The 23,641-nt window shown below is 40.3% G+C and overlaps 2 protein-coding genes across 3 annotated transcripts in view; one reads left to right on the forward strand and one right to left on the reverse strand.

Annotated features, from left to right (window-relative positions):
• Positions 1-20,477, reverse strand: part of LOC126175406 (lateral signaling target protein 2) — a 335,369-nt gene extending 314,892 nt beyond the window's left edge. The window contains exon 1 of one of the 2 annotated variants that reach the window (XM_049922200.1): positions 20,235-20,477. In XM_049922200.1, coding sequence (XP_049778157.1) covers positions 20,235-20,270 — 36 coding nt within the window. In that variant the 5' untranslated portion in view covers positions 20,271-20,477. The remainder of the gene's footprint in view (positions 1-20,234) is intronic. The other variant, XM_049922199.1, reaches the window with a different exon arrangement.
• A 395-nt stretch (positions 20,478-20,872) lies between these two features.
• LOC126176800 (pro-corazonin-like) overlaps positions 20,873-23,641 on the forward strand; it is a 51,414-nt gene continuing 48,645 nt past the window's right edge. The window contains exon 1 of the mRNA XM_049923977.1: positions 20,873-20,953. Within this exon, the coding sequence (XP_049779934.1) occupies positions 20,952-20,953 (2 nt within the window). The 5' untranslated portion in view covers positions 20,873-20,951. The remainder of the gene's footprint in view (positions 20,954-23,641) is intronic.

The following is a 23,641-nucleotide window of genomic DNA, read 5'->3' on the forward strand; positions in this document are numbered from 1 at the left end:
TTCTCTCCCTAGCGACACTTGGTTCTTCTATAACCTGTACAGTCATTGAAAATCAAGAGTTAAAATGTATGCACTATAGTTTGCTATCACTTGACTACTGGACACAGTACTTCTGGACTGTCACAAATGGGAACACACCAGACTGCCAACGTTTTGTATATGACCAATGGCGCAAACAATACGAGGTTATCCAGTAAGTAATGCAACACACTTCTTTCTGCAAGTGGGTTGGTTTTTTCCAGGATTCCAACACACCACATTATTCTCCACTCTCTTCACCATAAATCCTATTTTTCAATACAATCTCCGTTCAATGCGAAGGTCTTACGCCACCTTGCTGGGAGGGCTTGTATGTCGGCATGGTACCACTCTACTGGTCGACGTCGAAGCCAATGTCCTTCTGTATCAATAACCTCCCCATCATCCACGTACTGCTTCCTGTGGAGTGAACCCTTCATTGCGCCAAACAGATGGAAGTCGGAAGCTGCGAGATTCGGGCTGTAGGATGAATGATGTTTTGTGAGTTAATGTGTCAGCGCTACCAACAGAGACGTCCAGTTCTGCTGCGAGGTGTTTGATCAGTCGATCACCTCGAATGAGAGTGTCCGCACGTTCCAACATTTCGGGAGTCAGCAGCTGTGTGCGGCCAGCACGCGGGAGATCGCGATCTTGTTACAATGACTGCAGACGCCTCACCTAACGACTCACCGTGCTCTTGTTCACCGCCAAGTCTCCGTAGACGTTCTGCAAGCGCCTACGACTATCTGCGATGCACTCGTTTTCTGCCAAAGGAAACTCAGTGACAGCTCTCTGATTGGAGCGCCCTTCCGTTACAGACCCCATTTTGAAGGCTATGTAAGCGCCGCCACCTATCGGAACGTCAAGAAACTATGGTGTCTGAAACTGGGAATTCCACGATGACTCACAACAAATTCCGCATTTTTTCAACCGAAATTAGCCGAGAAATAATGTGTTGCATTGCTTAGTGAACGCGCCACGTGATGATGATGATACTCGTACAGAAATATACAGTAAGACTTTTATGTTTGGCTATCACTTACCTCGTTTATCTGTTGCGAAAAGAATAATGACGCGATTACTGGTCCAGTTTTGGAACCACCAACCACTCTGAGAAGGCATTTTCATGAGATACTTCAGCGTATGTGAAGTACATGTCTTAATGTTGCTGTCATATATGCATGGAACAAAGCACAAAATACGTGTGGAGTGGGTGGACCATGTAAGGAAGGTAATGTTCATGCATTCGTTTCACAAGCTATATCCTCCACCACATCGTGCCACGCGTTAATAAGTAATTTAGTTTCGTGTCCGAAACTAACTCTAACCCCTTTTTTTTATCCCTCAAAATTTTATTTTATCTCTCAGGAAGTAATTATCCTAAGGTTGGGGGCCACTGCTCTATCAGATCACAATATTATGTCAGAATACCTCACCAGTTTACTGTGTAGTCAATGAGATTTCAGTAACTTTTATACTTTGGGCCCCACAGTGCAAAATATATCTTAATTATATAATTATTATGAATAATAGCCAGCTACACTGCTATGTAAATTGTTTATATTTTATCTCATTCACGGCCGGCCGCTGGTGGCCGAGCGGTTCTAGGCGCTTCAGTCTGGAAGCGCGTGACCGCTACGGTCGCAGGTTCGAATCCTGCCTCGGGCATGGATGTGTGTGATGTCCTTAGGTTAGTTAGGTTTAAGTAGTTCTAAGTTCTAGGGGACTAATGACCTGAGATGTTAAGTCCCATAGTGCTCAGAGCCATTTGAACCATCTCATTCACGATGAGCCCATTTCGGCAAATAATGAGATTTCGCTTACTGGAGTCTCACTACAACTTCGTCTAAATGTGTAATAAATGCTGTAAACGTGGGTTTGCCCTTCTTCAACTTATAGGATAAATTGTAGGGTACCCTCCGCCACACACCGCCAGGTGGCTTGCGGAGTATGGATGTAGATGTAGTATTGTCTCGCATTTTCCTGCGTTTCTCCAGACACTTCCCCTGATCATCTTGTATTAGATTTTCCCATTTTTCTGTAAATAATTCCCGACAATGTATTCCAGCCATGGATTATTAAACGACAACTTTGTCACAAATACTAGTTTATGAACTGTACATTAAAAATGAAAAATCTCCAAAACCTGGGACCTTGATAAATTGAAAGAACCACAAATTGTAGTGTGTTTCAAAGGGACCATTAGGCAACAATTGCTTCAAACAGGGCAAAGAAACAAACAGAAGACGAGTGGGTAGCTTCGACAGATTATGTACTGAAAACAGCTAAGAATCAAATAGGCAAAAAGGCAAGGCCCAGTAGAAATCCACAAGGCAAAAACCAGATCTTCAAGTTAACTGACTAAAGGAGAAAATAAAAAATAAAAAAATGCAGCAAATGAAGCATGCACAAGGCAAAGACATACACGCCGCCTGTAGGAAAATTCAGCAACTGGCGGGTGTCATCTTTCCCACTAGCAGAAACCTGGTAAGGGAGTGACTCAAGGGACCCCTTCCTGTCGAGAGGAGCCAAAGAAGACTTACGCTTCTATGGCTTAGAAGTGGGGACTGAAATCTCCAATGGAACGACCATCGTGGCGCACAACAATTAGCCTGCAGACTTCAACATGTAAGAAGCACGGAACCATCAAAGGTAGAAGCAATTTTCCATGAACCATCACTGATTAATCAAAACTCCCTTGGAACGACCAGCAAGTTTTCACCTACCTCGTCGACACTGCTGCATACTCAATCGGATGAGAATTGACCATGGCAGATGGGGAGCTTTGCTGCACCAATGGGAATAGAAGTCCTCCCCTCAATGTGACTGCAGTGGAGAGCAGCAAACAGTACATCACGCAACATTTGAATGTTTTCTCTGAGCATTCAAAGGGACAATGGAAGACATTCATGACTTGTCTGCAGAAGCTTCTGGCTGGATTTCTAGAGCTACGAACCCATTACAAACTTGACAGTGTACACAGCAACATAGAAATGTGTATATTTGTTGCAAATAGTTCATATTTCTCTGTCATCATACGATAATAAAATATTCGTGTGTCCGGGAAAGCCAACCATGACCAAACTTACACATGATACGTAACATGTATGTGGTAGGCGAAATACCATAAAACTTTAAGAAGAATATAGGTAGTAATTCCTATTCCAAAGAATGCAGGTGCAGACAGGTGTCATATCACCGAACCGACGTTTAATAATCCATGGCTGGACTAAACTGACGGGAATTATTTCCAGAAAAATGGGAAAATCTAATACAAGATGATCAGGGGAAGTATCTGGAGAAATGCAGGAAAATGCGAGACAATGCTACCCTACAATTTATCCTATAAGATAAGTTGAAGAAGTGCAAACCCACGTTTATAGCATTTATTACACAATTAGAGATCACTTTTGAGATTATATATTAGTACGGGTTTTTCATGGTAGGGAGTCCCATCTCTCGCCACAGAGGCCCAGGACTAGAGTCATGATTGCAATTCGCTTACAGTGTCCCTGCTCCTAAAACATTCCCCCACTGTCATATCTTGTCAGACAGTGATCATTTATGCTCCCATGGCGTGCACCATGTCTCTGGATGTCTCGATACATCTTTGGCCCAAAAGACTGATGATTCCATGGTTTTTCGTCACCTGCTCTTGGCTGTCCTTGATGCATTTGCGGGTTCGAAAGTGGTATACACTGATGGCTCGATGGTCGACTGATGCACTAGTTTTGACTACAAGCTATGTGGCGGCCATCACTCAAGCCCTCAGTCACATTCGTTCTTGGACTAGTGAGATGTTCTTAATCGGCAGTGACTCTTCATCTGGAACCTCTATGTCTGAACCGCTGGTCCCTTTGCGATCCCAGGGTACAAACAGGATGACCAGTTGGGCAAGTTGGCTATCAGGGGGTGGGCGTACCGGAACCGGACCTTCAGCTGGCTGCACTGTCGGTTGTTGGAAGTTCGGAACACAAAATGATATGCCCTGGTTTCTCCGAAAAAACTGTCGGCAATAAAGAGAACATGACCATGTGGCAGTCTTCCCTTCGTGCTTCTCACAGGGAATCCACTATTCTGCCGGCTTCGCATTGGAAACACTCTGATAACCTGTGGTCACACCCTACAGGACTGCACGCTGTTGGTGTGCTGGTGGTGTTGCCTGACTGACTGTGGCCAACGTCCTAGTGGATTGCCCTAGTTGGCTGCCTTACGACGAAACTTTAAACCTACTGATAGGCTGTCTCCGGCGCTAGCAGACGACACCAAAGTGACTGACCTGAGTTTACGTTTGTCACTCATGAAGGTCTTTCTTTTTTCCTTTCTGAGAAGTACGGCAATTTGGTCTCGTCGTCCGTTTTATGGACTAGAGGAGAGCCCCGTCGTCTGTTCTGACCCAGAAGGCCATGACTCCTCTTGCTTTTCGGTCCTGCATGGCTCCTGCCCTAACTCTTTTACATTTGTCGTCGTTTTAATGTCTCATCTTCATTGTTACTTTCCTGAGATTTTATCAAATTGTCCGCATTACTATTTTTCTTGTGGAAATGGAAGGTGAGGAAACAAGGGTCAGATGCAGACTGCGTCTCACACTGCACATGTCCCGGGAGCCTCCAGGTACTTTCTGGGTGGAGCAATTCCCCACCTTAGTCCTCCTCACCCCTCTCTCATTCCTACTTGCTTCTGTCTCTTGATTTTATTGATATTCAGTTGTAATCGGATTCATCTGCATTTGTCTTCTGTGTCCTTTCTCCCTGTGGACTGTCCCCAGCTTGTTGCGTATAGGACTGAGGAACCGATGGCGTCATAGTTTGGTCTCTTTAATTCCATCAATCACATCCACTAACAACTCGACTGAAATGACGCGAACCATCTACTTTTACATGATTACTCAGCAATTCACAATAAAGTGCGTGGCAGAGGGTTCAAACCATCTACAGCCTATTTCTCCACCGTTCCAATTTCGAACAGTGCACGGGAAAAACGAACACTTAAACATTTCCATGCGAGTTCTGATTTCTCGTGTTTTATTACTATGATCATTTCGTCCCGTGTAGGTGGACGCCACAAATATTCTCGCGTTCGGAGGAGAAAATAAGTGATTGAAATTTCGTGAAAAAGATCTTGCCGCAAAGAAAAACGCATTCGTTCTAAAGATTGCCCACCCAACTCGCGTATCATATCCGTGATATCCTTTACCCTGTTTCGCAATACTACAATACGACCTGCCCTTCTCTGAACTTTTTCGATGCTTCCTCAATTCTATCTGATGCGGGTCTCATACCGCGTAGCATTACTCCAGAAGAGGACAGAGAAGGGTAATGTAGGCAGTCCCTTTAGAACACCTATTGAATCTTCTAGGTGTTCTGCCAATAAAATGAAGTCTTTGTTCGCTTTCACCACAACATTAGCTGTGTGATCGTTCCAATGTAAGTTGTTCGTAATTGTTATCCCTAGGTATTTAGTTGAACTGACAGCTATAGATTTGTGTGATTTATCTTGTAACAGAAATTTGGCGGATTCCTTTTAGCACTCATGTGGATGATTTCACACTTTCCATTATTTACAGTCAACTGTCACTCTTCGCCTTGTCTACATCATTTTGCAATCGGCTTTGATGCTCTGATGACTTTACTAAACGGTAAATGACAGCATCATCTGAAAACAGATTAAGAGGGCTGCCCAGATGGTCTCCTAAATCGTTTATATAGATTAGGAACAGCAGAAGGCCTGTAACACTTCGTTATCACTTTTGTTTTACTCGATGACTTTCCGTCATTTACTACGAACCGTGACCTGCCTGACAGGAAATCACGAATCTAGTCGCATAACGAAATTTGTTGAGAAATCGCTAGTGACAAAAGCTTTTTGGAAATCAAAAAATATGGACTCAATCTGACGTCCCCTGCCGATAGCACTCATTACTTCGTGAAAATAAAGAGCTTGTTGTGTTTCACAAGAATGATATTTTGCGAATCCGTACTGACTGCTTGTCAAATAATCGTTTTCATCGACATAATTCATAATGTTCGAACACAGTATATGTTCCAAAATCCTACTGCAAATTGACGTTAGTGATATGGGCTGTAATCGAGCCGATTAATCTGATCTACTTACTTGAGTATTGTTGTGACCTGTGCAACTTTCCAATCTTCACATACGGATCTTTCGACTAGAGCGCGGTTGTATACTATTGCTAAGTGTGGAGTTAATGTATCAGCATTCTCTGAAAGGAACCTAACTTGTATACAATCTGGTCTAGGAACCTTGCCTTTACAAAGTTATTTAAGTTGCTTCACTACGTCGATGATACTACTTCTGAGGTACTGCTGTTGGCAGCTGTTGTTAATTCATATTATGGAACACCATCTTTTTTGGTGAAGGGATTTCGGAAACTCAGCGTTGATTCAGAAAGTGTCAGTTTTTTCGACGTGTCATAGTGGCGACAGTGGTGGAACGGACATCCACACGACACTTAAAAGAAAGTTGAGGCCAACTGCCGCGGCAAAACGCTGATCTGAGGACTTCACCAAGTGACTCCGATTGCTGTGGACTGGTTGTTACAAAGCGACCTCTAAATCTGTAAATGCTACAAACATAAGTTTGCCTTTTTCAACTTATTTTCTACGATAAATCGTAGGGTAGTACTGTCTCGCGTGTTCCTGCGTTTCTCCGAAGTCAAACTTGTCTTCCAGTCTGAATGCTCAGGGACGCCGTGAATATGCACCGCATAACGGAGCAGCAGTTATTGGTGCCTGGTCCATAGAAGATAGACTCCACCTTACGCGAGTAGGTTGGTCACAGGGTTAGTCCAAAACGCGCATGTAGCAAGTCAGACCCCACTTTGGTGTATAGGGTCCAGTACTCGCAACGTCAAAGGCGATGCCAAGCCATATGCCAGACTCTCATAATCAAGAGCGACACGATCAGACCTTATAAAGCCACAGAAGAGTGGAGCGATCTGCGCCCCAGCTGGTGTCACTGAGGCAACGAAGTGTATTGATTTGTGAGCAGGACTTTTCGCGTAAGTTGGCAAAGGCGGGGAAGCCACATCAACAGGGCATCGAATAGCAAAAAGCGGAAAGACTCTACCACAATGACCATCTGATCGTCGAAGTAGCGTTCCGGTTGTGAATGGACAGTAATACTGTGAGATGCACACGCCAACAATTGTGCTAATGTCACCCTAAGAATCACCTATTCTCTCTACATTTACGACAATCGTGTGGAGAAATTACGCTTATTTAGGCAACACACCGTAGAAAAATTTGCGAAACCGATCCTCCCTGAGCAGTGTGATCACCTGGAGGCCTTACTTAATCTCATGAAGTTCTCCTTATACATAGCAAGGTTCTACGTGGATTCCGAAACGACAAATGGCACAAGCCACTATTTACAATTTCTAAAGCTTTCGCACTTTAATATATTAAACACTTTATTTCGGCCCCTGTGGGTTTGATTCTTACATTACATCTCTTGCTCCTGTACGTGATGGAACTGTAGAATTGTGGGTTTTTAGTACCAGAAGTTTACGTATTATATTTGGAAAATAGCGAATCAAAGAACACGAAAAAAAATTGGGGAAAAGATCTCGCTGCAACGAAAAACGCCTTTGTTTTAAAGTTTGCCTCCCCACCCAGCGTATCATATCCGTGACACTCTCTCCGCTATTTCGCGACACTGCAATTTGATATACCTTCTTATCTGATGTTAAAGAATGTGTGGATATAAGGGATTGGACAAAAATGTGGAAACACGGCGGGAAATGGGTGCTTGAACATAAATGCAGATGCTACTCAAACCTCCAAGTTACGCTGCTCTATCTGACAATGAAAGGCGCCCGTGCAGTGTCCTCAAGACGTTATGAGTGCCAGTTGTGATCAGAACCGCATTCCGCACAGTTGTGAGCGCATTATGCCGGAGCTGGGTGAATTAAAATGTGGGTAGATTGTTTGTGCTCGTATGATGGGTCCTTCCGTATCAAAGATACGCGAAGTGTTCAGTGGGAAGAACATGATCCATTTAAGTCACAACGCGCACGAAAGTGCGTGTTCAGTGATCGTGACGAACGGTCACTGACGAGGGCCGTGACGAAAAGTAAAGGAACGACAGCTGCAAAAGCCACTGCAAAATTGAGTGTCGCAAGCGCGAACCCTGTCAGCGCCAGAAAAACACGGAAGGAGCTCCAGAAGTAAGGAATTATAGGGCGAGTTGGATTTCCGAAACCACTAACCAGACTGCTCACCAGTGACACAAATGCCCGTAACAGGAAAACCTTGTGCCAACAAGCCACAGAACCTGGAGTATGGTGCAATGGAAGGAACTCATTTGGTTGAATGAGTCTTGTTTCTCACTGTATCCAACTTCTAGCCACGTATACGTCCACCGTACGCCGTTCCAAACCTACGGTGCATACTGCTTGCTGTCAAGAGTGAAACATGATTTGCGCAGACATATCGTGGTATTAAATCAGCCCCGTGGCTAATCTGCAAGGTCGCATCACTGTCAAGCACTATGTGACCATTTTGACCGACCAGGTTCTTCTAGCGGTACAGTGTTTGTTCTCCAATAGCGATAGCTGAGTTCCAAGATGACAGTGCCAATGTTCACAGAGCTCGCATCGTCCAGGGCTGGTTTTTTGAGCACGAGGGTGAATTGTCGTATCTCCCCTGGTCGCCAGTCACCAGATCTCAATGTCTTTGTGCTCTGCTTTGATTGCTATCCACCGCCATCACAGTTACCTGAACTTGCCACTATTTTTCAGGAAAACCAAGATAAGATTCCCTTGAAAACCATATAGGTTCTGTATTTATCAATTCCGAGGCGACTCCAAGCTATTTTGAATGCCTATGGGTTTCCTACATATCGTAATGTGTTGTGTTTTTGGTGTTTCCGTATTTTTGTCCAACCCTTGTGTGTATCCCACTTACATTATATTTTTAAATGCACAGTTACATCTTTAGAATTACTAAAATATCCGTGGCTAACGAAATCTACTTCTTCATTTAGCAGCATTTCGGACGCTGGGTTTTATTTTTTTAAAAAAATCTTAAATCCTTAGCACTGGGACTGCAACGGTAGTACGGTAATGTTTTCTTGTACATCGTTAACAGCGACTTCAGTAGAGACCATGTGCTGCGCTATAGCTAATTTTTGGAAGATATTTAATCTGGAGGCCTTCGTATGCTCTTGCAACAAGCTCTAAGTTTCTGCATGCTTTTCCGACATGGTAGGCAGATCAGCTGTTGCTGTCATCAGTCCGATGGCTTGACTGATGCTGTTCTCCCCGCCCGTCTATCTAACTTATCTATTTTCTTGTAACTACTGCACTCTTCATCCATTCGAACGTGCTTCTTGTATTGAAGTCTCGTGTTCTGCAGGACAACTCGGATGAAGAACTTACACTCAACAGACGTGGTTTTATGTTTTGGTGTCTGGTTTTACGTTTCGATCTAATAAAGATTATCAAAGGAGTTTATTAATGGAGAAAAAAAAAACTGTAAACATTTTTCAACAGTTAACGATATTTTGTGAAAAAGAGCTAGATACGAGATCCTAGCACATATTTACCAGTCGTTATCTGTATCATTATTTGCTTGTTGCAGCCGTTATTTTTACATAGGTTGCTTAATGATGTATTAACAAGGCTCCACGAGCCATTAATGTTTCCATATATGTTCCACAACCGAATGAAATTGAGACCTTCCGTAACATGATATCGGTTACAGGCTGAACCGTGGAAACTGCAACACACAGAAGCTTATCAGTGTTTTCTTATATCCTGCAAATAATTTGTTGGTTCGTGTGTACCAAACAGAAAACAAAAAAATTATACTAATTATATCACTTTGGTCTATCTGGGCAAACTAAATATGACATTTCCAGGCAAAAATGGCTATTTGTTTAAGATTTGAGTACAGCTGGAAGTGAGATGGAACACTAACAAGAAAATTTTGATGTTCTGTACAAGACTGTGGCTTGGTGGTCCAGTGGTAAAGTGAGATGGTATTGATCGGGGAGGGGGGGTATCGGGTTCGATCCCCGAGCTGTCACTATTTCTTTCACCTCTGACAATATTGTTTAATGTGAAAAATTCCGAGCTGCAAGCTAGGTACATCAGCACCCAGTGCCGTATGACATGGGTGGGCAGTGGTACACGTATAGCACAGTGGGTACGTGTGTGTGTGTCAGTGAAGTGGTGAACGATCACATGGTTGTGCAGCAGTTGGGGAGCGGTTACTTTGCTACACTGTGGGCCGCTGATCAGTTGCAATTTGCAACGATCTAAGCTAGCCGCCGACGATCGCTGTAATCAACACGTTGTTGGTTGCCAGCGGCAGCTGATTCAGGAGGCAATGGATTTCTGGCCCTTAACATGGTTGCACGTAGAAAGCACTGATGAAACCGACTGTTTCATGCCTTAGGTATCCACGATCTCGTCGCAGCAAATACCCTGATATTGCATAATTGTCATCACAACAGAAGTTCAAGGTATGGGCAAGAGCGTACCCGGGAGGTGAGGGGGTGGAGAGGTGGGGGTGAGGAAGTAAGGCTGGATGATGATGATGATGATGTTTGGTTTGTGGGGCGCTCTACTGCGTGGTTATCAGCGCCCGTACAATTACCCAGTCTTTACTCAGTCCAATTTCGCCACTTTCCTGGATGATGATGAAATAATGAGGACAACACAAACACCCAGTCATCTCGAGGCAGGTGAAAATCCCTGACCCCGCCGGGAATCGAACCCGGGACCCCGTGCTCGGGAAGCGAGAATGCTACCGCGAGACCACGAGCGGCGGACATAAGGCTGGACTAAAGGCAATTTCTCTTTGAGTGACGAAACAGTTTTGAGATTTCACCGAAAATAGCTCTGCGTACATTTACTACTAGTCAATATCCATGACGTGGTCTGGCGTTCTTCAAACTGATACTGAAATGATACGCTGTTTGCCCGGCGGGGCACGATACGAGTTCTGTTTGCGATGACTTTGGTGGTGGAAGGGAGGTAGGTAGCTGACCTACACTGCTCATCCTTGGGTACGCCGCGAGTCTGTCGGCATTACGCCGAATTATTCCACTCGCCGTGGAGGAAAGGACACTCTTTAACATTGGACCTACGTCTAATTCAATAGATCACGAATGTACGTTACAAAACTGCGGTGTCGTTTGCCGTGTAACATTACGGAAGATTAAAAAAAAAAGTGAAAATTATGTGTAACACACGACCAATGCCACAGGAACTTATCGAAATTGATTAATACGGTACAGTAGACTAGCAACAAAATCCTGACTTCAGCAGGGGACGAGATATTTCTAACAGTAATGGATTATGAACGAGGATGGATGTAACAAATTTTGGTGCATTGTGAAGGGCGCCCACATAGCAAATTAAGTGCCATTAGAATTCTTGAACGTATTCTCTCAGTTCGACTATAATAAACTGCCTTGAGACATAAAAGCTTCTGTCCACATATCAGCATTGTTTCAGAAAGCATTTGTTCGTGCGAAACTCCCTTTGGCCTTTTCTCACAATATATCTTGGAAACTACGTATGAAAGGCAACAGGCAGATTCCATATTCCCAGATTTTCGAAAAGCATCTAACACAGTGCCCCAAAACAGACTTAACAAAGGTACTAGCGTACAGAATAAATTCCCAGGTATGTGAGTGACTAACACTTCCGAAGTAATAGGACACAGTACACTGTCTTCGACCGAGAGTGTTCATCAGAGACAACGTATCGTCAAGAGTGCCCGAGGGCAGGACCGCTGTTATGTATCATCCAGCAGAAAGGGCGAGCAGCAATCTGCGGCTATTGGCTGATAATGCTGTGGTGTACGGGAAGACGTCATCGTTGAGTGACTGTACGTGGATACACGATGACAGACAAAATTTCCAGTTGATGTGATGAATGCCAGCTGGCTCTAAATGTAGAAAAATGTAATTTAATGCAGATGAGTATGTCACACATTGCAACTTCACTTGTAATGTTGATAACAGCAGTAAAATAGAATATTAATCTAAAGACTCAAAAATCCCCTAGTGCTAAAAAAAAAAAAAAATCTTTGTCCAGTGCAGTTGCTGTAATTTCAAACAAAATAACTGGTTTCGGCTGGCACTGGGCATCCTCACATCATAAAACACAAGATGTGTTTCAATCTCTGTTGGCCTATTACGGACAGGGGACATCGACTGGTTAAGTAATTGTCAGTGTCAATGAAATTTACAAACAGCTGTGTAACTTAAGATGTTATTTTATTTAATTTGAAGGCTACCAGTTTCAGCATTTCATTATGCCATCTCCAGGCCCCATATGCATCTCTATAAATAAATGAAGATATCATATACAGCCATAAATCACTGGATGGTATGAATTCTGAATTCAATTGTTACAGTTATGCTTCATTCAAAGACTTGGTGCTATCAAGTCTTCGAATGAAGCACTAGTGTAACAATTTAATTCATGACATCCAGTGATTTATGGTTGTATATGACATCTTTGTTTGGAGAGATGCATAAGGGCCCTGAAGATGACATAATTAATTGCTGATACTGGTAGCCTATAAAATAACATCTTAAGTTACATGGCTGTTGGTGAATTTCATTGACACTGGCAATTAAGATGTGTTCAGTCCCACCGCAGCGGAAACCATATTGAGGATGGCCGATGCTGGCCAGAACTGTTCTTTCATTTGAAATTAGTGTGACTGCACTGGAAAATATATTACTTTTAAAACAATAAACCACTGCTGACCTTCAGCGGGACTGAACTGAAGGTCTTTCAAAAACTTCTAGTACTGATTTATGCTAATTTTGATTAAGAATGTCTCTCGTCGAACTACGGCCTGCTGTATCAACAGTAAACATAATGCATCTGTCAGTGTAGTGTGTTGGTATTGTGCATTGCATACTATTAAGTTCCCTAATTATAGATGACAGTTGAAGATTATTTTAACCCACTTGTCACGTCAGAAGGATGTGAATCACCAGTCACAACTTTGTGTTACGTATCTCCTGACTCTTCATCTTTTGCTAACACTGCCAGAGAGAGACACTGCTGAGTTGTGGAAACTGCTTTGGCTGTTCTATCAGCTGGCTTATTTCCTTTGATATGCATGTTTATTTTTCCTATTTCCTTAACTGTAATAGGTCACTGGCAGATCTTAAATACAAGAAGATGGTTCCTACCACAAGCATCATCTGGTGCATGTCATCACAATGGTGATGGTAATAGTATTCCTATATTTTAGATATGAAGATGGCCCTGTTTGAATGAAACAGATAATTACAGTTAAATACAGACTATCACATGGTAATCACAACTCAGTTCTGTTCTTGGAGATTAGTTCTCCATACTTAAGATTCACAAAGATTTTACTGACATTCACATGCCAGTCACACTACACAAGAACAACAAAGGTTGGTTGGTTGATTTGGGGGAGGAGACCAAACAGCGAGGTCATCGGTCCCATTGGATCAGGGTTGGATGGGAAAGGAAGTCGGCGTGCCCTATCAAAGAAATAATACCAGCATTTGCCTGAAACGATTTAGGGAAATCACGGGAAACCTAAATGAAGATGGCCGGACGCAGGTTTGAACAGTCATCCTCCCACATATGAACCCAGTGTGCTAACAATTATGACACCTTGCTCGGTAAGAAAATCAAAAACATGTTCTGCACACAAGAACAAACCTGTCGCAGCTCAGGACTAGGCAGATAGTAAAATGGTAAGACCAAAAATGTGCATATGCCATGACTCTTCCATAAACATAAATTTACAGCTTCGATTACAAACAAAAATTCAATGCAGACAATATTCTAAAATCCCCTCATGGTTGCAGGTGACATGGTGTACTAAATTTATATCTGTGGCTTACTTGGATTGGCAAGTACAGGCCACACACAATTTAAAATAAAAAGGTGAAGTGCATTTATAAACCAACAAAATCTGATGTAACATATTTCCTATCCTAAACATAATCTGTGTGTATGTATTTCAGAAAAAAAAGAAAGAAAGAAACACTGAAGAGGCCACAACTGTTGTGAAATATTTTTTGGTGTTAAAGCAAAACAATAACTTGTATACTTGCAAAAAGGCAGACCCCTCCTTAACTCGTTGTTGAACAAAGAATCATGATTTAGACTATTTAGTCCATAAAATTTTAAAACAATTCAACTGTTTCACGTGTGACATAATGCTGTTTTTCTGTACAATTATTTGAGACAGTTCAAGATAAGTTGCAGTTAAATGAATCTGACAGAGGACGAGAGATCTGTTAATAATGTTCAACATTTCAATGACCAAAGATCCACATGTAATACACACAACAAAAAAAATTGATAACACAGACCTGTAATTTTGCTAAAATCATGGCTTGCTTTATGGGTGCATGAGCAGTCAACTGCGCATGAAAAAAACCCACTCAGACCTAGGGCTCTCATAATATAAAAGAAAGAACAAAGGTGGTCAGGCCCATTCTAAGTGACCCATGCTATTAAGGAAAAAATGAACCATTTCTCAAACTGAAGATTAGTCTGGAAAGCATGATTTGCTATTGGTCATATTTAAGGGTGTAACTTTACTACATTACAAAGAATAATAGTTCAGTTTTCAAATTGCATTTTAATAGAAGCACCACTCACTATTTACTCAAACACAATGTTACACACTTCATACCAGATGGAAAAGAAAGCAGAACTTACTGACGTAATGGTGAGAAGGAAACACTCCAAGCACTTACAATTCCATTTAATAAACAATTTTTCTGTAACTAGCTTCAAACTTCAGATTAACCTCACATGATAGCATAGACTTCTTATGCTAATTTTGTGTGTTTCACATGACAAGGAATGTTCCTAGAAGGAGATTTTCAGTGTGCAGTGGCAGATTAAAATTGTGTGCCGGATCGAGACTCAAACTCAAGACCTTTGGCTTTCGTGGGCAGGTGTTCTCATGGTAGGCCACTTGCCCGCTAAAGTCAAATGTCCCAATTTGAGTCTTGGTCCACCACACAGCTTTCATCTGGCAGGAAGTTTCATATCAGCTCACACTCCGCTGCACAGTGAAAATCTCATCCTGGAAACATCGCCCAGGCTGTAGCTAAGCCATGTCCCCGCAATATCCTTTCTTCCAGGAGTGCTAGTTCTGCAAAGTTCGCAGAAGAGCTTCGAAGTTTGGAAGGTAGGAGACAATGTACCGGTGGAATTAAAGCTGTGAGGTAGGGTCGTGAATCGTGCTTGGGTAGCTCACTCGATAGAGCACTAGTCCGCGAAAGGCATAGGTCCCGAGTTAGAGCCTCCATCCAGTGAACAGTTTTAATCTGCCAGGAAGTTTCACAAGGAATGTTCTTTATCTAAAATAGCACAGAGTATAAATTGTTAAACAAGGACCTGTTCTCTTTTGTGAAGCAGATGAAATTAAAAAAAGAAATGTAAACTGTTATCTTAAGATGAGATTAGACACAAAAATAGATACAGAAAAAAAACTGACTCAATACTCTCTTTGCCTTCTTTCCCTCTCTGACTGCAACATTCCTCAACAGCTGCAAAGTTTTCGAGCCATTTTAAGTAAAACAGTTTTGCTGAGTTTTATAATTATGCGGATACAGAAGTGAAGGGAATAAGCCAACTAATTGGATTCAAACTTCTGTTTGTGTGCCCAGCATCTCAACATATACCTAATAGCAGGTATCTCTCTATTAATTTGAAAGATAAGAAATGGATTAACAAAATTACAAGTCATAGAACTGTACCAACATTCTGTTGCAATAATTTTGTGAAAGATTCACTATGTGTTATTGCAAAAGATGACCGATGGGTGCCTTTCTGTTCTGACAGCATGAGGAACTGCTGGACAGAGGAGTTCAATGAAGAATGAAAAATGGAGAGTGCTTTGCATTTGCCACAAATATACTGAGCTTTATTGTATGTGTGATTTTAACACAGCTTCAAGAAAATATCCTGCAACCAACTCAGCATCCGATCCCAGATTCCTAGGTTCCACGTAACTAAATGCCCAAAGATACACTAGTACCACTGTACGATGCTTTACAAAATACATAAAATTAAAACATATGTAGATTATATGAGTGGTGACAATAAACACATATTAAAAATCAATGTTATTCATTTACAGCATAATATTTATGTGTGGGAAATTTTATATTCCAGTGAGCAGTCAGTTACCAGATCTTGTAGAATTATGCAAATCTACACAGTAGCTAAGTAAGATGAACAAGGTTCTTCCAGTAACAATGAATCCCACACCCTGCATGTAATATGGCAAAGCAACAAACAGTGAAAATTATTATTTGATAGAACTGATTAAGAGCAAACCAAGATCAAAACAATAACAGCTAACAACTAAATTTCATCATTTCCCTTTTTTGCATCTGAAACGGCTTATGACCTGAAGAGAGATGTCTGTCTCATATTTTCATCAACATCCACTAAGGAATTCAGCTTTTCCAACACTACTTCATCCTGCAGCTGATGGTGTTTTCTACTACAATGCTCCATATTACATTTTCTTGCAATAACTGACTCGAGTGAATTAATCTTTCTCACCACTTCACCTCCTTCAAGTGAAAGTTTTCATGCAATAAGGTCTACCAATATTGGGAACCGAAATAGTAGTAAGAAATTTAAAAGAAGAAAGTCAGACCAAGTGGAAAAAAGTGTATTACAAATTGGAACTAAATTATAAATTAATCAGGCTAAAATAAGAGAAACTGTCCAAACCCTAACAACTACCTACAGCAATAATAAAAAACACACTTTTACCAAGTTTCTTCTTCAAAGAAATCAGTAAAAATGTAAAGTCACTTCATTTTAAATGCAGATGAAGCATCAAATGTCATGCCCAAGCTAATCAACAACAGAAATAACTAATGGTATCTAACCTTCCTTGTAATATTTGCACAGAATAATGCAGAAATTAAAAATATGCACTGCTGCTCCTACTGCATGGTGAAAGTTGTTTTGTGGGCAACACGGGGACAGCGATTTGAAAAGAAAAACCTACTAAGCTAGAAATGCTAACATTAAAATTTAAAGCCAACAAAACTCAGATAGTTTTAGATTAATGGTGTCTTACTTCAGTCATGCACTCTATCATAAACAGCATTCCATTACTTTTTCCACTTTAAGCTAAGCACAGTAGGCTACATCTTGCACTATCAGCAGTTGGGTTAATAGGTAGGAATCACATAGTAACCCCCTTCCAAGTATTTTTCATAGTTGATGAAGGATATATGTACATAATACACACCAAAATACCAGTAGCAGCTTTTTCTATAATACAATATAGCTTCTCAGAATTAACCTCACAGTTTACTTAATTTTAAACAATAGTGTGTTAAACTAGATTTCAGGCTGAGCTCAGATCAATATCTTACCACAACCTTTACTGCATATTTACATTTGTTAGCTTCCCCAAATTACAATCATACAGAGGAAAATTTGATACAAGTTGTTGTCTTTGACCAGTGATGTATGAAATGTTCAACAAATGCCATGAACAACATTGTGACTATAAAGTTAAATCAGTGGAGACTTTTTCAAATGATCTAAGCTGCAAATCAATCTGTCACCACAACCAGAATTTTACAGTTCCATGTTTGTTGCACTCTCCCAATCACAAACTGTCACCTTCCAAGATACCTAGTTCTCAGTCAGAACTAAAGTACAGTCTGCCACCAAATTCATGGTTTTCTTTCACATTCATTGGCTTTGCCAACTAACAAGAAAACTGCGAATGTAAGCACCAAAAGGTGACGTCAGAGCAACAATTCATATCAAATATTTCTCTTGGCCCCAAACTGTCACCTACCTATCCAGTTCAGAGCAATGACTATGTTACCACAGTCAAGATTTCTAGGGCAGGCATTATGCCAATGCAATCAGTCAATTAGATAGTGGTAAAATTTGAGATGTACTGTGCTCTAACTGCATAAAGCGTACTGTGGAGAAAGAAATGATGCAGCTATGAGCTTTACTGACATGGAAGAAAAAAAAAGAAAAAAAAAAGAAAAGAAAACACACAGAGCATAAAGAAGCGTATTTAAATGATACTGTATATCATGAACGTTAACACAAAGGAGTAAATTGTATTTAGTGATGTGTGTTTAATACTTTAGCAAAAGCAATTTTTGAATTTAAAATGAATTTTTAGTGTGTTAACCTCATTAAGTTACCTGTTTTTTGTCAAGTACACCTATGTGTCAATTTGTTCTACAGTATCAACTTACAAAGAACTACAACCTCGTGAAAGAATGAAAGGCATTCCACCTGCTTAACTGATCTCCTCAAATTACAGTAATCAATGGCAATCTGGCTTTTTCGTAAAATTTACTGTTTAGTTAGATCAAACAACACCACTGTTATTTCAGACTACAGTCTTGCATTAATGTCAATAGTGTGCTCTGTTCTTATTAGTCACTCAGCAGCTATTAAAAAAAATCAACAACACTGAAAATTATTGTAATCACAATAATTAGAAAACAAATAATATAAATATATCATTCTTACTTATAACTAAACGAAATTGTTGTTCCAAATTTATGTGCAAGATTAAAATTTGTCATGTAAACAACATGTCTTTGCTGACATGCGGAAGACTGCACCACAACTGAACAGACACTGATGCGAAGGAGATGTCAGGCCCAACAGATCTGTGCTAAACTGAAATCTAATTAGAAACATTAGAAAGCCATTCTCTACATCGTGTATTACAAGAAAGAATGGAGTGAAAGAATCAAAGTAATGCTGTAATCTGCTGGATAAGTTTGATAATCAAAATTTATAAACATATAGGAAATAAGTGTAGAATGGTTGACCAATTAGATGTAATTTCTACACTCCTTCAAATACAATTCTACAACTTCACTTAGAAATATTCCATTTAAGGAGAGTGGGCCATACACAGTATTACCCCAATCACTAACTAAGATGTCGAACTTTTATAATACTTCATAAATGTAACCTGACTAAATGTGGGTATTATGCGCAAAAATCTAACAGTAATTCCTCTTTTTTCCAAAAACCTTGTTGAAAATCAGCAGTTTGTTCTTTCATTGTTAACCATGATTTGGTTTTACCACACGGATTAGTTGTGATCAATGCTCCCTATCTAGTACATAGTTCCCGATGTGTATCTTTTCATACTGGTTTGTATAAGCTATTGTGTAGTTGTTGAGAGACATAATGTGAAGCTCAATAAATACTCAATACAATAAACCTCAAGTAACAACCATGATCTGTCAAAATATTCAAAATAATGATAACCACAATACTGCCCTACAGCAAAGGAACATTAGTAGAACAAAGAACAAATCACAGGTAAAGTTGTACTATAAGCAGACAGTTGGAATGTATGCAGAAGAGCACATTAGATGTGTTTATATAAGATGGATGTAGGCAGAGGAAGACTTTATCACTGAATCGCGACGATACGTGTACTCTAACTGCCGAGTGTTGTCCGAAAAAAATACATAACTATTACTGTATTTAGCTACCATACTGGTTTCGTTCAAGTTTTTAAAATTCTGGGAGGTTCATTACAACAGACATTCCGTTTTGGACTTAAAGGTATGCCCCCCCCCCCCCCCAAAAAAAAAAAAAACACGAAAAAAATAAAAGATCTCTTACTCGGGTGCTACAAGAGCGGGCAACGGATCGTAAACCTCAGCATACAACTTGACGAAAGGAACGTACGTAGTCAGTCTGGAAGTAGTGATCCACAAAGAGAAAGTGCGACAGTCAATTTGTCATAATGTATTAATGAAGAACTGTCAGCTTTCGACTTCTATCACCAAACATGCTAAAGACGTTGAGGATCAGGTATAAGTTCATGATTGCAAACGTACTGTAACAACATAAAATATTTTGTCTGTCGGAGAAGGCCTATGTAACAAATCTCTGATAGGTCTGACACTTCAGTTTCAACTAACTAAAGAATAAATGCGGCCAAACACATCTAAACGTGAAGATTAACATTACTGTGACATCTAATATGCTGTCACAGATAGAAAAAGGTATTTCTATCAACAATGTTCTCTCTATGAAGTGTTATCTTCTGAGAGTGACACATCGACAGCGAACACAACTCTACAGAGAGAAGTTGCCGCAGCGTCCTTAACCTCGACCTGACACTGTCATCGTATGAAGCACAAACTCTTATAAATAATAGTCTGTTAATAAAGAACAGCTTAAGTCATACCTTCGGTTTGTAGAACCACTTCCTTATGGATTCCATCTTCTAAATATTTCAGATGCGCCAGGGGCAGTGAAACGTCTATCTATTGTAAAATGAAATATTGAAAGGCATTCTCCACACTAACACCTCCCGCTCACTTCACATCACATGAACAAAACACTCGACTGACCCATATACCATTGTAAAACCTGAAAACTTCCGCGAATGAAAACTGTCACGGAGCGAAATTAACAAACAAATGACACACCGCCGCTGTGCGCATGCGCTGCCTGGTGCGACTTTCCATGGTACTCCGCACTGCCAGATGGTCGTAGCAACTTGGCGCTTTGAGTACCATGCCCAAAGATGAAAAATTAGCTTCGAACTTAGTGAATTTACGTTCATAAAAAAAAATCCTGATTATTTCTAGTGCCTAGAAATAGGTATCTCCCTCATAAAAAATGTGCCCGTAAGTGCGTGGTATCTTGAGGACTTTCAAAGAAAACCATTGCTGATTATTTCATTTAGCGGGGGCGGAGTTTCAAAGGGTTGCTGGCCGAGTGGTGGGGGATGAAAGGGTGGGCGAAGCAGTCTTTAACATGCGCGGTATGCACGAAACGGGGGTATAAAATGCCGCAGTTTGCAGCTGCCGCATCAGATATCCGAAAAACACTGCTGGGGGATCATCACCTACTGGGCAACACCCCTAGTTTTGCGGTTCTTTCACGAGCGCCATAGATAATGTGAGCACTTAAAAATTTATATTTATTTCAACGCATTTTAATTTTGTTTGTTTCAGACCAAAATCCTGCATTGCGACTTGAAAATCCTGCATTGCGACCTGCCTGCTGTGTTGCACATAAATGTGTGTTTCAATATTTATCACTATTTATATCTTTGCACACTCTTTTCATTTTAATACTTTAAATCGTTTTAATTTTCAAAAGAATATAGAGTATCTACGTCGGTTTTACTTTGTTTATGTATTTTATCTTTTTATTTTGTTACCAATCTTGAATGACATTGTTCAATCAAGGGTTCATGTTACATTACAAATTTTGATTACCTTTTAATTTTTCTTTTAAATTACTATCGTCCAATTTTTTAATTCATGAATGTCTACCTACCTATTTAGATTCGTCTAATATGAAATCTATAGAAATAAATTTAACTGAGCACTGTAAATTCTATTTTAATTTTGCTTCACATGTCTGTGTATTGCACATTATATTTAAGATATGTGTGCTGCTCATTGTACAATAACATAGATATGTTTTTAGATTAAAGAGGCATTGAAAGTACGAGTTGGAAGCTACTGGGTTACCAGTATATAATTCGCTTCTTAACGACTTTACTTCGACAATTTTATTTCAATTTGACTTTACAGGGGCTAATCAAACAGTACTGAGTACCAAATTCTGTTACTCCAAATTGTTCTTCCTATTGTTCACTTATTGATAAGTATATTGTCTGACCCATCTTTAATCCATCTATCTCTTTGTAAACATTGTCTTTCTTTTAACTCGGTACTGTAACAGTACCTGCGGCAACATGAACTTTGTCAATCTTTATGTGAGTTTACTTAATTTCTAGAAAAAGTATTAAGTAAGGTACTTGGGAATATACTAGAAGTCCTTAAGTATCGTATGCTAACTATTTAAAGTGCACTGTGGGTAAAGAAATGATCCAACTACAAGCTTAACTAACATGAACTGCAAAAAGATACAGAGCAAATACAGTATCTAGAATAGTGATATCTAGTTTCAGACATCTGTCTGACCAGATTTTTCAGCATTTCAGTGATATTCTGGCGCAATGAAAATAAATAAAAGCATGTGGCTCTTCGTACTACTTAATATTTGTTCAGTAGCACCTGTTACCTTTCATATTCCTATTATTCATATACCTTCAACGACATCTTTTGTTCATGTATGGTATATGTCCCATACACTTGAGCAATATTCTAGGACTGATGCACAGGGGTATCCAGTCTTCTTTGTAGACAGACTGTATTTCTCTGGTGTTCTACCAATGGACTGAATGAGCTCTGCCAAATGCCTTACCCGTGACTGAACCTATGGAATCGTTCTGCTTCGTATTTCCACAAATTGTAACATAGAGGTATTTGTGTGAGTGGAGTGATTCCAGTTGTGACTAACTGATATTACAGCCACAGGATTTTATGTTCCTATCCTTTGTTAAGTGTATAATTACGTATTTCGGAACATTTAAGGCGAGTTGCCCATCCTTGTAGCCTTTTTAAACCTTTCAAGATCTGACAATATTTTTGCAACTTTTTTTTGGATAGTACCACATAATCGGCGAAAAATTTAAGGTTCTTAGTACTATTGGTTCTTAGTAATATTGCCTGCTAGGTCATTACTATACGACATAAACAACTAGGTTCCTTACAAGCTTCCATGGGGCACTGCTGAGGTTACTTCTACGTCTATCGACGACTCTTCATCCACGATAACATGCTGAGTCCTTCGTACCAGTAAATTCGCATTCCAGTCACAAAATTTCATTAGATTATTCAGACGATCATAATTACGCTAGTAAGCGTTGATGTGTTACTGAACCAAATCGTTTTCGGAAGTCCAGAACTACTGCATCTACTTGATTTTCTTGTTCCGCACTTTGCATAACGTGATGAGATAAAAAGGAGAGTAGGGTTTCATATGAGCAATGTTTTCGAAGGCCATGTGCCTCATTTGAGCTCAGAATATGTTTTAAGATCCTCCAATAGAGGGGTGTTGAAGATACTGGAGAGTAGTTTTGTTGGCCACTTTCACTTATATTCTTATACACAGGCTTCTTTCTAACTGCTGGGAACAGTTTTTCGTTCTAGATGTGTATGGTATACTGTGATCAACGTAGGAGTTAACTCAGCAGCAATTTCTTATAGAACATTCTACAGATTCCATAGGGCTTAAGAACCTTGTTCAATGTTAGCGGTTTTAATCGTTTCTCGGCCACACTTACCCTGCTATATCGGTCGTCTTTGCTGCAATGGTGCGAGAATTAAATTGGGGTAGTAATCATGGATCATCGTTTGTAATGGAACATTTGAAAACGGTGATCAGTACTTCTGCTTTTACTTTGCTACTCTCAGTTACAATTCCTGTCATCCGTGAGTGTATGGACACTTACTCTGACGTCAAAGCCAGCATTTAAATGTAATCAGAATTTCTTTGAGTTTTCTGAGAGTTCTTGCCTGCGGCAGTTGTTGAAGGCTTATTGCACTGCTCTTACGACAGCCAAATACCTTGCATTTAGGGTATCTCTGTCTATAACTGTGTGATTTGTTTCATAGCTATTGTGCAGTAGTCACTGTTCCAATAGCAGTTCCCTTATAGACACTGTATACAATGGTGGGTCTGAGGCAGAACGAACTGTTCTGTTAGATACATATCAGTCCAGTGCTTAGT

Source organism: Schistocerca cancellata, chromosome 3 (genome assembly GCF_023864275.1).
Source record: "Schistocerca cancellata isolate TAMUIC-IGC-003103 chromosome 3, iqSchCanc2.1, whole genome shotgun sequence".
Taxonomy (NCBI): Eukaryota; Metazoa; Arthropoda; class Insecta; order Orthoptera; family Acrididae; genus Schistocerca; species Schistocerca cancellata.